The sequence below is a fragment of the Toxorhynchites rutilus genome, chromosome 2 (assembly GCF_029784135.1).
Source record: "Toxorhynchites rutilus septentrionalis strain SRP chromosome 2, ASM2978413v1, whole genome shotgun sequence".
Classification (NCBI taxonomy): domain Eukaryota; kingdom Metazoa; phylum Arthropoda; class Insecta; order Diptera; family Culicidae; genus Toxorhynchites; species Toxorhynchites rutilus.
The window spans coordinates 1,935,892-1,952,003 of record NC_073745.1 but is presented as its reverse complement, the minus strand read 5'-3'; the positions used below and the strand labels follow the sequence as shown (position 1 = coordinate 1,952,003).

The window sequence follows — 16,112 nt, the reverse complement described above, 5'->3', positions numbered from 1 at the left end:
CCATTGGAAAATTTTTCGTCAAATTGCATTATCCATTCCTCAAAAAGCATTAAGATCATCCAGACCTTGGTGTTGCTCTCGTATATCACTTCTCCTTATTGAAACATCGTGGGTTTTAACTCTTTCAAAACATTTTTGAAATTTTCGTATAAAAAAAAAGACATTCGAGGTGTCATTCATTTTTTGACGTAGGACTACGTCTAACCGGAAGATATAGGGGGTGAAATGGAAATCTAGGCACTGAACAAGTAGGAAAAAATGCAAGATTTGGAACGCTTATAACTCGAGCATTTCTCAATAGATCGCAAAGGTTTTTGCATCAATTGATAGGAAATATATCTACGCATCTATCATAACGAATAACATTTAATTTTTCTTGAGATAAATAATTGAATAATTGTGAAATATCAAGCATTGTCAAAATGCCCTATGTGCCCATTTTTGATTGGTCCATTTTGTGCTCCTCAAATCGTACCGACCAAAACGGGCAACCAGAGCAGCAGCGAAATAGAATGAAGCACGATTGGAAAGGAAAAAGAAAAAAATGAACGAAACATTGGTCGCAGTCTCACACATGCGTAATTCTCGAGCCAGCCAGTCAGCTTAAAAATCCCCGCTCCGCTGCCGTAACGATCATTCTCGTTCAAACCGTACACCACATCGGTTCGCATCACAACACATCAACAAACCAACCCAAGCAGCCATGTCTGGACATGGTAAAGGAGGAAAAGTGAAGGGAAAGGCAAAATCCCGCTCGAACCGTGTTGATCTGGAGTTCCCCGCAAGGGTAGCTAGGCCGAGCGCGTTAGTACCAGTGCACCAGTCCACCTAGCCGGCGTTATATAGTTTCGGCCGCCGAAGTGATCGAGTTAGCTGGCAAAGCTGCTCGCGACGATAAGAAAACCCGCATTCGGAATAGAACACATTCGGTTCGGTGGACATCAAGACAACAGGCAGTTGCAGCGAGTGGCGAGTGGCAAACGCAATCGCAAAACGGCATCAGGTAGCAGAAGAAAAAAGTTTGTTCTTTATACAAACTGCTTTGGTGGCAAATCCAAAACAAGGCAGCATCGAGGGCGTTCGAAATGGTTTTTTTCAAAACCACGAGTACTAAGTTTTCTAAATTGGAACCATTCCATAAAACAAGGCGCTTTTCAGGGCCATTAAACCTTTCAAAAAAGAGTTTACGAAATACAGTTCAATGCTTTCTAAAACATTATCCAAAATAATAATAAAACACAAATTGATTTTTTCATAATTTGTTTGCCAGGATCTGATGAGTATGTGAATTTGGCAGTTGTTCTGAGCTTATTAATAGTTGGGGACTGTCCAGATTATTCAATTTTCACCAATTCTTAAATTGTTTCCAGATTGAAAGTACAGTAATTTACAATTAGTTCGACATTTAGCTAATTGGATGGACATGTAATGCGACTTATTTAGTTGGACATTTTTGTAAACATAGAGATCCAAATTATGACCCCACATTGAAAGTCGACACTGTACCACTGTCATCACAAATGTTCAATTACAGGTTAAAATCGCCTCCAATGCGACACTGAGTGGCGCTTCGGCACGTCGCATTGAATGTAATTTACTGTACAACATGTCACAAAGCTGGATGGGAAGAAATTTTCCAATTGTGAAAGCTGTGGCGAGTGGCAACAAATCGCTAAACAGGAAGGTTTAGCCGAACAAGATGGGGATATCGAGTGACAAGAAAACAATAAACTCTTTAGATTGAAGATAATTTTGTGATCCTGAAAAGGACCCTTTTTAGCCTGCATGTGAATCCAACGAGCGAACAAATCGTAATGAATGTATTTTTTTGCCATCGCTCCCTTTTAACGCTCATTCGTTCGTCTCGTTGGACTCGCCCCTCTGGCTGAGTCTGCCGATTTGTCTCTATCCTGTGAGTGTGTACCGCTAGAGTATAAAACACGCGGACCCCAAAAAAATATCTTATTTTCTTTCAAACCGTAAACCCGTGTGGTTGTACGGCATCGGCATCGTGGACGTAACAAAGGAGGACAAGTTAAGAGAAAGGCAAAGTCTCACTCGAACCGTGCAGGTCTCCAGTTCCCTGTTGGTCGCATTCACTGATTGCTCCGCAAGGGTAACTAGACCGAACGGATTGGTGCCGGAGCACCAGTATACCTAACAGCGATTATAGAGTTTCGGCCGTCGGAGTGCTCGAGTTGGCTTGCAAAGCTGCTCACGACAATCAGAAAACCCGCATCAAGAACAGAGCAGCTTCGGTTCGGCGCTCATCAAGGCAACAATTAGTTTCAGTGAGTGGCAAAGTGTTTCTCCGGCGCGTCGCATTAAATGTAATTTACTGAACAACATGTCACAAGCTGGATGGGAAGAAATTTTCCAACTGTGAAAGCTGTGGCGAGTGGCAAACGCAATAGCTAAACAGGAAGGTTTAACCGAACAAGATGGGAATATCGAGTGATAACAAAAACACAACACCAAAGGTTCTTTTCAGAACCATCAACATATTCATATAGAGTAAACAGTAAACTAATCCATTTTTCAGGTAGATAGGTAGGTATTCACGTAGGAGAAGAAAATAAAACAATATATTTAAAATATATATTTAACAAAAGCTGTCCCCTTTGTATAGTCCTACGTCACTCCGGTTATGTCCCCGACATTACCCATCCGTCTTTTTTCTCAAAAAGTTTAGCAAGAATTTGAATGTGCACTAACTTTGAAGTAGTTGTTTATATTTATTTTAATATTCAACATCATGTGCAAACCTGATAATCAATCATTTATATATTTTAAAATTAAACATTTTGTAATGTGTCTGTTTTGAGTGATCGATTATTTGGTGTCATACACATCACGCTAGGAACTTTGGGCTTGATTCGCTGTCAGATCCGGGGAATTCTTCATATCATTGAACTTACAACTCAAAATACAATGAAGGTGCATTATTTGGAGAGAGAGAGAGAGAGAGAGAGAGAATCTCAATAAAATTTCAATAGCGATGACCCAAACAGTGAAATTTTTTAACAATGTAGGTGTTTAACAAGAACAAGTTTTAACAATCATGCTAATTCCAGTAATAGGTTCCAGAAAAAACAGGGTTGACTAGGATTGAGGTTTTTACTACAAATTAGTAGTAAGATCCCCAGGTCTTTCCGAAAATTTAAATACCCCGATCCAAACAATAAACCATATGAAAACAAACTCATTAAACGACACAGTCACCACTCAAACGCGTCAAGCGCATAACGGAAAAGGGTCTGAAATTGATGAGGAGACTGCCATCAACATCATTACTTCACGCGCTTCGCGGGATCTATGAACCCCTACCAGAGTATCTTTATCCCCAACGGTGGCCAAAACTTCGCGCGAGTGTAAATTTTTCGTCATTGGCTTAGTCCACATCCCAATGTTGTGTTTTTATCCTTCTATTTTATTTTGTTTGTTGGCTCTTCTGTTTCACTGCTATCTGTTTGCCCTGGCAGTTGTTTCTTCATCATTTGCTTGATCTCCTTCAATTTGCCCGCACTCGTTGTTGCTGCCGCCACCGCCACCCACTATGGCACACTAGGATTGTGTACATATTGTGAATTCCTCTCACTTTCCTCTCGCTTGGTTCGAACCTCTTCGCCAAAAACCTGCCCTCCACCCTCGGGCCCTTCTGCTTCCTCTTCCTCGCGCGCGCGCGCGCACATTGCCAAACAGTCATAGCGCGAACGGACCAGCATGAGAGGTCTCCTTCCCCCGCTCGCTGATAAATCGGCAATAACAACGCACACACCAGCGAACGAACAACACTGACGTGCCTGGCATGGTGTTGAATCACACACCAAAAAATGGCAGCCAACAAACCGACCAAGCTCCAAGCTCCAAGCTCCAAGCGACCGACCGACCGACCGATCGAACTCTACGCGAGTCTCGACTCGAGCCGGGGTAGATGACCAAAAATTGGGTCACGAAAAAAACCTACCAACACAGTCGTCACATTCCGAGGGCATACCTATACCAGCGAGCGCCGAAACGTGTGGCACGAGGTCTGGTTGCTTTTTCGAAACGTGCAACCCCGTTCCGTTTTCTAGCGATGGCCGTGTCGCTGGCGCTTGGTTGTGTGTGCGAGTGAGTAAGTGAGTGAGCAAACGAGAGAGCGAGCGAGTTGAGAGCAGCTAACAACAGTGTGTTTGGGGTGCGAGCGATTGGGTGGGTGGCTGGGTGGTGAAACACCCCACTAGCGTGTGCGAATCATCGAAAAAAAAAACGCTTGTGAGGTATAATGTCAGGGAGGATGCAGTGGATGCTCTAGGGGTGGACAGGAGCGAGAAAGAGCGAATCGTACGGGAAAGGGAGAATGAAAGAGATGGAGCCAGCGATGGTGGAGGGCTCATAGCGACGGCAATGACAGGTCGTTGAACCTGGTGAGCCTTGCTTTTGCTCCTTGCCTGGCTGCGTTGACTGCCTTTGTTACGAAGCGAACCAGTCGGAGGTGTGGTAGAGCAGCAAGCCAGGCAGCCCACCGGAGCTAGGGCTCGAGAGGGGGATCAATCAAGGGAGCGGATTCCGGGCGCGGTGCTCGAATTATCTTCGTGAACACTGGCCGAATTGGTGTTCTTTGTTGGACAGTTGATTATACTCACAGCGAAATTCGCACAATATTGTCTTGTACTCGCATACGTCACCATAAAACAATCGAACTATGAAATACTTTCTTCCAAAAAACCACCCACGCCGTTCGAATTTGAACAAATCGATATAAACAATGTTGAACATTGATACAGATCATAACAGACTAACTTTTTGAACTTTATTTGCTTATACGTCAACCCGCGTTTTCAACTGTCGTGTTATAGGATAAAATATAGGATAAAATGGATCACTCACTTGAAATGGACCTTTATAGAATACGATGGTAACTGAAATGTTTCACCATGTGACGTTTGCATTTTCGCGGCAATGTTTTCCTAATTGCTTTCGAAATCATTTCAATTTTCATCGGATTTTCTAAGGTAAATGATTTTGGTTTGTCCAGTCGAAAATATGATCATGGTTTGTCCACATTTTTGATTGCTCTAATTCAGCACACCTTTGTCAAATCAGGCATTCGAATGTTTGAAAACATATAAATAAAATTGTCTTTTTCATGATTTACAGTATTTTTGTGGTATATTTTTACGGAATAACATGTTTTAAAGGGATTATAAAATACACCATCCTATTGGTATCAATGCGCCCCTCACTTGAGTTAACTTTTAATCAACCAACAGATGATTATTTGGCACGTATTCAGACTTTTTCTGGATTGTAACACTTACAAATATTGTGAACATCATGCTTGCACACCATTTGTACCAGATTTACATAGCTAAACCATTAAATTAACGCATTTTGATGAACTCAATTCTGATTATGAGTTGTCCAATTCAATAATGTTGTTTTGTCCACATAATTTCTATGGCAACCGCTTGGCGCGCTGCAGTTTGTTTATTGTGTCCTTCGCGCATAGCAGAAATAAAGAGTCTCTGTGTTGAGTGTGTTGAGGTGAACACTTTTAAGATGCCCAAGAAAAGGCAATATTCTGCAGAATGCCTCAATTATGAATGGATCAATATGATGACCGTAAACTCAAGCAATGATAAATGCAACATCTATTTGAGAATTCGAATGTTTTCATCAAACAATTGTGATTTCTGAAACCGGACAAACCATGATCATAATTTCTATTTGAGGAAAATCGTTAAAAAACGTAAAAATTTGAAAAATTTCAACGCCTTATGGTAGTGTTAGCAACTAGAGACTTGGGGCTTTTCAACAAACCCAAACTCGTATCGATTATATGTGATTTTCATGAAGGAAAGTCGATTTGCATTTACTAGTTGAGTAAAAACATCCCAATTCGGACAAACCAGAATCCGAGGCGAATGACTCAAAAATACGAAAAATACGAATTTCGACAATGAACTGAAAAGTTCTACTTAGATTCTTGTGTTGTATGGGACGAGTCCATGAACATATATGTGCTTTTCATAAGTATTCGTTTGTCGAATTTCTATAAACACAGTGCTCTACGATTGAAAGTGAAAACAGTGAAAAAGAAACTGCTCTCGATATCATATTACAGGGAAACTTCGTTATAACGTACCCTCGATATAACGTACACATTTCCAAAGTGTAAAGGAAAAAAAAATTTCAATATTTTTTTCCTGATAGAACAATGAACTATCTGTATTGTGATGCTAAAACAAGTTTTGTACCTTCAATCAATCCAGAAATACAGCTGGTTTTGTGATTCCGGATTCTAAATGAATAAAGCTTTAATCAACAGTACGAAGGGAAACATCATGAGAAAGGCTGGCTTCGTCTTCTGATTGAAGTTATTCATTAACTTCACTAAAACAGCATCACAATGATGTACTTTATTATGCTTCGATATAACGTACAATTCGATACAACGTACAATTTTGAAAGTGAAATGTACGTTATATCGAAGTTTACCTGTACCAGTATTTTTTGGGAGACATTATATCCAGTAAGTCATCATATTCTTCGTGGTTAAGTCATCAAATGTAACAGTCCAAGAGCAAAGCTCTAAATTCCAAATTCTAATGTTGATTCATGATACGATCCACCCAAACACAAATAGACAGAAACTAGTTTTTTGCATAGGGCTTTGCGAAATTGTAACTTTTTAAGAAAAGTAAAAAAAAAATCTATAAAAAATATATAAAGCGTTTTATCCTAAGACTAGCCATTCTCGAGATATAATCAATTTGATTATATCTCGAGAATGGAAAAAAAATTTCAAGATAGAATGGATATGATCTATCTTGAAAATTTTTGATAGAAAAATCAAAATCCGTCACGGTCGCCACAATTTTTTTTTCTAGGATAGCAATTAACGTCTGACAATTCGCATTCTGGCACGTAAGAAATAGAATGCAACTTCTAAACCGTTTTCCGCAGTATTACAACTATATGTAATCTTTTTTTTTTTTTGTGCTTTAAAGTTACTTTAACCAGATTAAAAAAAGTTTCGATTTTTGCTCCAAACATTTTACAGCCACAACCGAAAGTATGCGTGTGTTGAGTACTCATTGTAAAACGTGCCCGAATTCATGGTCAGAATAATTCTCTTGACGAATTAGCATACACGGAACCGCTCTGCAGAATGCACTCTGAGGTGCCAATGAATGTATGGGAAAAATCGATCCTAAAATTTCAAAAACTTACCCTATACAAAATGTACACCACCTCGAAAAAACACCCTATACAAAATTTCAGCTCAATCGGACTTAAGGGAGAGTGGCGCAAAACGGCCAATGTTTGAGTTTTTTGAAAATCGAAAAATCACGCAAGGAAATCGGGGTTTTCGAAAAAAAAAAATTTGATGCCAAATGACTTAAAATTGCATGATAACAATAAATCTTGACAAGTAATGCAATTTTAAGACATTTGGCATAAAACAAAAATTCGAAAACCCCGATTTTCATTTTTTTCAGGTACAACAACTCAGCTTTCAAGAAAAAATATAAAAAATATAGCATCCTCGGTCCCGAAACCATGTAAACTATAAAAAGCCTATACAGTAAATAATTACGAAATCAAAATCCATTTTGTTTCGCAAGTCTAATATTTTCCAAGAAAGACTATCTAACTGGCTTTAATTTTATGTATCGATCATCTTAATCGGTCCAGTAGATCAAAAGTTATAAATTTTTGTGTTGAAAAAAAGAGGGAAAATTGATTTGTCGAACCATCAACTTAGAAAAGTTAACTTAGAAAAATTAGAACTCAGTAACAAAAAAACGCCTCTCTGGTTTCGACATATATTATGTGAAAAATCCTCAGCTTTCCAGGAAAAAATATAACGCCTTTGGTCCCGAGACTATGAAAACAATAAAAAACGAATACAATCAATAATAACGAGAGCAGAATTAGAATTTTCTGCAGGTATAGTATTTTTTCAAAAAAGACCAGATGATTGGCTTTAATTTGATATGTCGATCACCTGAATCGGTCTAGTCAAAAGTTATGAATTTAAAAAAAAAGTCATTTTTGGAAAAAGAGTAAAAAGCTGATTTTTCAAACAACCCTAAAATGGGAATGTTCACCCTAATGGAAAACATGAGAAAATACGGGTCAAATGTTTGAACAAAACTACCAATTTTCACGAAAATCTGAGAACCACTATATCGATTTGGCATGGAATGGCTGTATCTAATTACTATGGAACTCGCTTTCATGGATAGTTGAGGTTCTACTGAATATAAAAAAAACAATTACCCTATTCTTAGTCCGCGCATCACTCGAGAACGATCGTCGGATTCGTGCTAATTCTGAAGGAAAATAGAAAAGTTTGGAAAGAAATTTCCGATTATGTATTCGATTTAACAGTACACACTTTTTTTTTTTTGCAAATGCGGGAACTTCACGAATTGATGTCTGATAAGACACGACACTGTACGTTCGTCATTGAGGAATTCATTTATTGATTGATTTCCTTGGTTTTATAGAGGCTTTGGATTACGAAACTTTTTCGCATGTAGTCTTGAAAAATAAGAAAAGAAAAATCAGTGGGATCGAACCCACGAACGCACACCAAGTAAGAGAACGGAGTTCACTTCGGATATGATATTATTTGAAGCATTGCAACGCCAAAACTTCTCACCACAAGCACTCGACAATACGCTCTCTTCAATTGTTTGTCGTTCTTCCTGGGGCAAACATAAAAATGTTTATTGACGGCATTTGAAAGAGCATATGTCACTCTACATGATGTGTGATTATCAACACTATGTTATTTTTTGCGTTTGAGTAAATTAAAATTGAAATCATGAGTTTTTGGGTAGAAAATAATAACTTTAAGTAGGATAAAGATATTGACAAGTTCTGCATCGCAAAATGTTGGTATTGATATGCTCTAAAAGTCGTACGAAATCAGTTTTGATGTAGAATTAAAAAAAAAGTTAGAGCAAAAATAAAACAGTTTTTTTCATGATGACCCTAACGTAACTGAGAAAAAAAAGCGCTAAATCGATTATATCAAAAGATAGAAAAAAACTTCGTTCTACAAAGTTGTTTAAAATAACTTGGGCTACAACATTGTCGAACTATGTTTATCTCTATCTATAAGGATAAGAAAGTTAGATTTTTTATTTCATCGACAATTTTGGTCACACTATTTTTGAGAACATAAAAATGAGCGCTCTATCATATGTAACAACTTTGCTCAAGACAGTTTTTGTCTAAAGAACAAATATCTCCCACAAAGTTGTTTTTGGCGCTTTCTATCTAAGTTGCATTAGGGTAACCATGAAAAAACGGTTTTTTTGCTTTAACTTTTATATTTCAAAGTCTACATCAAAACTGTACTCTACTTTTATACAACTTTTAGAGCTTGTCAATGCCAACATTTTGCGATGCAGAACTTGTCAATCAGTCCCTGTCGACCGATTTTTCTAAAAATCTTTTTCTAATTTTTTTACTGTCGCCCTTTGTGCCAACGCTTTCCAAACAAAAAGTACACCGTTGATCCGATGAGACCGGTGCGAACCCGAAGAAAAACTCAGTGTCATTCCCAAGGGACTGACGTGAGGCTCAACGTGTTAATGGCTAGGCGTCTCCATCAAAAACGATTTGAGAATTTTAAATAATGACACAAAGTAAGGAGGCGTTTGGTCGTGTAATTGATTTGGTGGGGGACGATGGTGTATTTTCGTATTTCAGTAACACAACAAGCAGTACCGTTCTGAATCATATTTCGGACACTTTGTTCTAATATCTTAAAATGCTTAATGCACTGATGATATAACTATAAAATTAATATCACAATTGCTTCTTCAGAGTAATCCCTTGGTTTCACTATCATTTCACATGAGAACTACATTTGAATTATAACATAATCAGCAGAAATCTTACAACACTACTCATTATCGTTTGTGTTTGACGTTTCCTTAGCGTGGGCACGTAGAATTTACCCGTTCATAAATATTTAAATTTCTCCCGTGTTTCATCAGTTCTCATCATCGTTAACAGATTACTGGGATTGCTTGGTAAGTGTTTCGCAGATGACTATGAAATATAATCAAGTGTAATGTAATTTTCGTCCAAAAAATTACAAAATAAAGTTTCCGAAATTTGATTTAGTGTCCGAAGTTTGATTCTTATTCGCTTCATTTGAAAAGCATTTTATTCGATAGTTTTTTTTTATGTTTTAGGTACCAAAGCAGAAAGTTTAAAAGCATATTGAACTATTTCATTAAAAATATCAACCTAATAATACCTGTGCATAAAGTTTAGATCTGTTTTCTGCATCATATGCCTTAAGCGTCCGAAATATGCTTCAGAACGGTACCTGAAGCGCGGAAAATTTTTGAGTGAAAAATGTTCAACGTTATGTAGTAAAATTGTTGTGGAATGTCTCATTCTACAGAACATTCTGGAACAACACAGTTTGTCTACCAGAATATCACCCACTTTCGGCCAGCGCTGGCCGAACCCGCTGTGCTAGGAAGCTGCTACCCGTTTTGCGTTCAGCTGGTGCTGTCCCACGATTCCCCGGGACCGAGCAGGGGGTCGGAGCAGATGATGACGACGGCGACGGAGGCGACGGTGTCGCTGCTGTCGCTTTACCCTCTGAACATGTGTGCTGTAGAAATAGCATACAGCAAGCAAGCGATCAGAAATAACGGTGGTAGGGCTGCTGCTGCTGCTGCTCTACCTTCTCAAATAACCAAATGGCCTCGGCCAACGACGACGACGACGACGACGGCGAGCGAGTGAACAAGAGCTTCGAGCATCGACAGAGTGAGAGAGGGAGCAGAAGTAAAAGCCCCAAACGAAATACACGCAAACTGCTGCTGCTGCTGCTAATACTGGCTCGAGTCGAAAACATATTTCTCGAGCGCGCTTTGAGAGACGCACGCACACAATCACTGACGAGTGTGAGTTGTTTGGTATACTGTTTTCGTCAAGTTTCATTCGCAAATTAAACTCTGGAATGTGAGCATCGTCCGCCGAGCGATCGTATGCTACAAGTCGTCGCAGCCGTTGTCGTCGTCGTCTCCGTCGTCGTCGCCGCCGTCAGTGCGTCGTCGTCTGTGCGTCTGAAACTTGTGCTGAAAGTGTGCAAAGTGGTGAATAACGTTCCATGAGTGTGCCGCGCGAAAAGATGGCCCTTTTAAAAGTGCAATAGAAGAAGTATTTCCCTCAAGAAGGCAGTTTTGGTTCTTGTTGGTTCGCGCGCTTCAGGATACTTCGCTCGATCGGAGAGAGAGAGAGAGAGACACTGGAAGTTACGAGCACACAAAAAAAATGGGATGTGCAGTGCAGCAGGAGCCCGCCAGCAACGAAAAATCATCGGCTGCGGCGGGGCTCAAGACTGAAAGTCTCAAAGTTCCAAGCAATCAGTGCAGTTTGAAGAAGAGTCCTAATGATAGCAATAGTAGCAGCATTATGGTCCAAACCAACATTGTCGGCGGCAAAAGTAGTAGCAGCAACAATCTTAAAAAAGCCCACAGTGCACTAGTTAAGATTCTTGAAGCCGCTCCTCTGAATAGTTCAAATTCGATTAGGAAAAATCCCTTCAACGAAGGTGCTGGGGGTAGTGGCAGTAATAATAGTAATCATAATAATAGTAATAGTCAAGTCGTAGTTGTTTCCAAGGAGGAAACGAAAATATGTGTTCTAGCGAATAGTCCTGGTGCTGAGAGTGGCAGTACCAGTAGTCAAACGGAAGATACTCCCGCGATGAAGATTAAAGCGACTCCGAAGATTGATTTTTGTCCGTGGAAGAAGACCACGATCGCCAAAGAGTGGATTAGTGCCTGCAAGCAGGAACTCCAGAAACAACAACAGCAGCAACAGGAACAGCAGGAAAAGACCTCATCAGAATCAGCAACGGAAGAGGCGGAAACGCGTAGATATTGTGCCATAACAGCTGAACAACACCACAGCACCGCTAGCTGTCGGAGTCGAGAGTCCTCCCAAAGTTCCGATCATTCGTCGTTATCAGCTTCCCCCGAGCCCACCAGTGATGACAGTTGCAGCAATAGCAATAGCGACTGTTGCTCAGACTATTTGATCAATGATCTCTGCAAGCAGTTCGAGGAGAACCTATGCGAAGATCATGTACGTTCACTCCATATCACCCTACAACCTTCCTTCGGACATTTCATTTGCTCCACTAGCAATAGTAACCAACTGGTTGGTGGTCAACCTTCGAATTAATTCGTTCTCTTTTTCTCTCTCTCACTCACAGGGCTTCTTCAGGCGCTCGATTCAGCAGAAAATTCAGTATCGCCCTTGTACTAAAAACCAGCAGTGTAGTATACTACGAATAAACCGTAATCGCTGTCAGTATTGTAGGCTGAAAAAATGCATCGCCGTTGGAATGAGTCGCGATGGTGAGTAATAGAGACCTAGAGGACCTTACTTTTTTTCATTATATTGCATTTATTTAGTTTTTTTTATATATTTGATTCATTGCGTGTGCTTGAGTTGGTCGTTTTTCGGGGTGGGAGGAGGCCTGTCGGATCAAATAATAGCGCCCGCTCGTCATGAGCGCGCGCCGCGTACAGTGTTGCCAGCCATCGAAAGTCCTTGAAAATTGGTATTACGAAACAAAGAGTTTAATGTTCTGTTGCATACCCAGAGGCCCAGCGTTACGAACGAGAGAAAAACGTTCATTCGGCTCTGGGTTCCAATTACCAGCAGCCCTGTCATCCCACAGCGCTACGGTTCAATCGCGACAAAACACACCACCACAGTAACACAGCAAAACGTCGTCACTATTGTCGTCGTGATGTGCGCTCTCTCGCTTCCACCAACGGCCCGAGAGAGGTCGTATTGCGCTTTCGCACACTTTGAGCGTGCGCAATAGAAAGTGATATCACCACCACCGCAACAAGCGACGACGACGACGACGACGACGACGACGACGGTAACGATGTCGTCGTCGTCGTCGTCGAGGCTAAAGCGAAGTTCATTGACCGTCTAACTAGGGCATAATCATTTTGAACTCTATTTAGGTCAGAAAAATATTCGCTCGCTTTGTGCCTGGCTGCTGCTGCCGCCGCTGCTCTTCGTTCGCTCGCTCGCTTTTTTGCCTCGGCGTTTGCATTGCGCGCCAGAGCTGGCCGATGTGTGTGGCGTTTTTTTTTTTTTTTGGTTTTGGGGGCATTGGAGAACGCGCTTTTTTCTTCTTCATGCTGCTGTTGATGGCGTTCGAGGCCCTGACACATTGTTGAGAGGGGTGTGCGAATCGAAATTTTGTGCTAACGCAGGCAGCGTGTAGAGTAAACTTTTTTGGTTGTTTGTTTAACGCAAGCTTTTTCGCCGTAAGTGCATAAAGTTAATTGACATTGTCCAGTCAGCATGAAAGGGCTGTGGAACCAAAGTGTTGCTGACCCTAGTGGGGCTCAGTGTGCATTTCTTGCCGAGTGCAGCTAAAAGTTTCAAAGACCTCCATCGCGTTTGATGTTTGCGTTTCATTCTTTTATTTTTTCTACTGTTTCAAGGTAGCATCGCGTCGCTGTTTTGCTGGTTGTTGGGCAAGCTCAGTGTAAACATTTTCGATTGTCCCTCCCCGAGTTGTGTGGCGGATTTTTTTTACTATCTGTTTGTTTTCTCGGTGGAGGTCTTCTTGGGGCCTCCACGGTGTCCTCGGGTCCAATTTTTGTGGGTGATGTGTGTACACACCACTCAACCAAAACTAGCAGCCAGCAAACAGCTTCGTCACGAAAGCTCGTCCAACTTTTTTTAGCGGCAGCATACAAATCCAATCCAAACGAGCGCAGCACTATTATGAAAGAGTTGTGCGCTTAGCGTGATTCCTACCCCACCTCGCCGCGGCTTATGTATTGGTGCGAAGGCTGAAGCGAAGAGGAGCATAAAAACGGTGCGTGTGGAACCTAAAATTTCACTTTCTTGTTTCGTAACCGTCTCCGAAGGAAAAGGTGGCAAAAGGAAAGCAACGATGGGAACGCGAGAGAAAGAGGGAGAAAGAGAACAATGTCAATCACCTTTTGATGATTGCAGGCGCGCCATCCGATGAATGTGAAATGCAAATCTAGGCTCCCTCTCCCCTCGCTCAGGCATTGGTTTCAGGCGTACGGAGCCGCTCCGGGTAAATGCAAATTTTATGTTTCGTACCGGAAATTCAACAACCACACGCGCGCAGCGCTATACCGTTAGAAATTAGTACCTTCATTACATCACAGCGCTAAAAGTCACGATAACTTTCGTTTTCGAATTATCCACCATCCAAATTTTACAGTTAGTAGAAATGTATATGCACTGACAGCAAAAAAAAAACAAATTAGCAGCCCCCTGGTTTGTGTGTCATTGTTGTTCATCAGTAGTAAGCCATGGCTAGAGCACAGCAATGACGGAAGCATCGTCGAATGTCGCAACTGGCCAGAGCGAGACGGGATGCCCCTCGACACAATTTGCTATTTAAATTCCTTCACATACATATTTGATTGATCGCGAAACTGACCGAAACGAGATAAATTTCGCAACAACTGTTCCTCCGCGTAGGACAGTTTTGCGGTCGTTGCCCTAGTGCTGTCCCGCTCGCACCAACGCGCACGGACGCGCGGCTGGCCTAGCCTTCTGCTGGCTGGCTGGCTGACTTTCGAAAGTGTATGATGGTAGTAGCAGATTCAAGGCACTCACACCACCCAAATGAGCGGGCGCTCACTGTTGCTTACATAAAACTCTCCGGGTCGAGGACCGAGCGAGACCGAGCAACAGCCGCCTGCAAGGCAGGATTGCAAATGAGGGAACAAGACAGCCTTTGCCTGCTCGTTTAATGGTAGTGTACGTGTGTGTGTGTATGGATTTGCGCGCAATGTCGTTGACTCTTAATTCGGTCATGCACGGTCGTTCACTTGTTTTACAATTCATGAAAAAGACGATTATACATTGCTGCTGCTGGTGGTGTGTGCGCCCTTCCTTTCCCACTGTACGCGCGCTGTTGCTTGACGTTTACCTTCACAGACTTTTTTTCAGCATGCATGCAAATGCTCTTGTGCATCACCAGCACCATATTGTGATGCTGCGAGTGTGCCAATCAGTTTCTGATTAGACTTCTAACAGCGGGGAGTGTTGATGCTCTTGCGAAACGTGGTCCTGAACGGTCCCAAAATTGGGTTTCGATACGCTGCCACTGCCCGCTCTGATCGACTTCTTATTTTGGACGGGAAATGACCTCAAAAATTGAAACCAGCACACACATGTGCTGTGCGCCGCTGCTGCCTCGCAGCTCGCGGCTCTTATCTCTGCACACTCACCGCGCCGAGCGTTCCCATTTCGGGTGTGATACCTCTCCCCAGATCGCTTTTTTTTTTTTACTCGTGTGGTGTGTTTGTTTCTTCGCTACCAATTTCGTTTTAATAGGTTAAGAAACTGAGTGTGCAAAAAATCCCCATGCGAACGCGAGACGCCACAATGCGTCATCGGACAGACGGCGCTTTCGTGTATCACATTTCCTTTGTCACTTTAGGTGCCACCCATCATCATCATCATCATCATCCGTTACCGTAGTTGCTCTTTTGCGAAATAGGCGAACAATGGGTACTTCGATGAAGCATCCATTTTTTTTTGTTCGCATCACAGCTTACTAGATCTCAATTGTTTCGTTTGCCCAGAAAATAAACTTTCACTTGAGCGGGGGGCTTTTTGCGGTTTTTTGAACCAAATTTATCAGCTTTCGTTTTCCGTGATTTTTTTTTTTTTTTTTTGTGCGATGGTGGGGTGACAAAAAGGTTGACTTCTCTACTGGTTTGGGCTCTCGGGGAGCCATTTGCGATTTCCACCGGGGGTCGTTCACCGACCGACCGTGAGAGAGAGAGAGAGATCCCAAAAATGCCCCGGGCAGAGAGCACGCGAGAGATAGAAATCCGGAGGTTAACGAACTTACCGAATGGTTTGCCTATTCCCCCGGTCGCGCGCGCAGCAGACTTCTGTGCGTCGACGAACGACGGATGACGGTCGTTTTCACTTTTCATTCCACCTCGCTGGGTGCTGCTGCTGCCACTGCCGCCGTCTTCGACGCAGAGTTTGTGGTGGAGAGAACGTTTCTGTGCCTGCTGCTGCCGCTGCTGCAAAGGTTATTCACCTAG

The 16,112-nt window shown here is 41.8% G+C and overlaps 1 protein-coding gene across 3 annotated transcripts in view; it reads left to right on the top strand.

The window, feature by feature from the left end:
• Nucleotides 1-16,112, top strand: part of LOC129771931 (ecdysone-inducible protein E75) — a 222,003-nt gene that overhangs the window by 181,980 nt on the left and 23,911 nt on the right. For 2 of the 3 annotated variants that reach the window (XM_055776077.1, XM_055776079.1), the window contains one exon: nt 12,248-12,392. In XM_055776077.1, the coding sequence (XP_055632052.1) occupies nt 12,248-12,392 (145 nt within the window). Of the gene's footprint in view, nt 1-10,886; nt 12,118-12,247; nt 12,393-16,112 lie in introns of those variants that run through there. The other variant, XM_055776078.1, reaches the window with a different exon arrangement.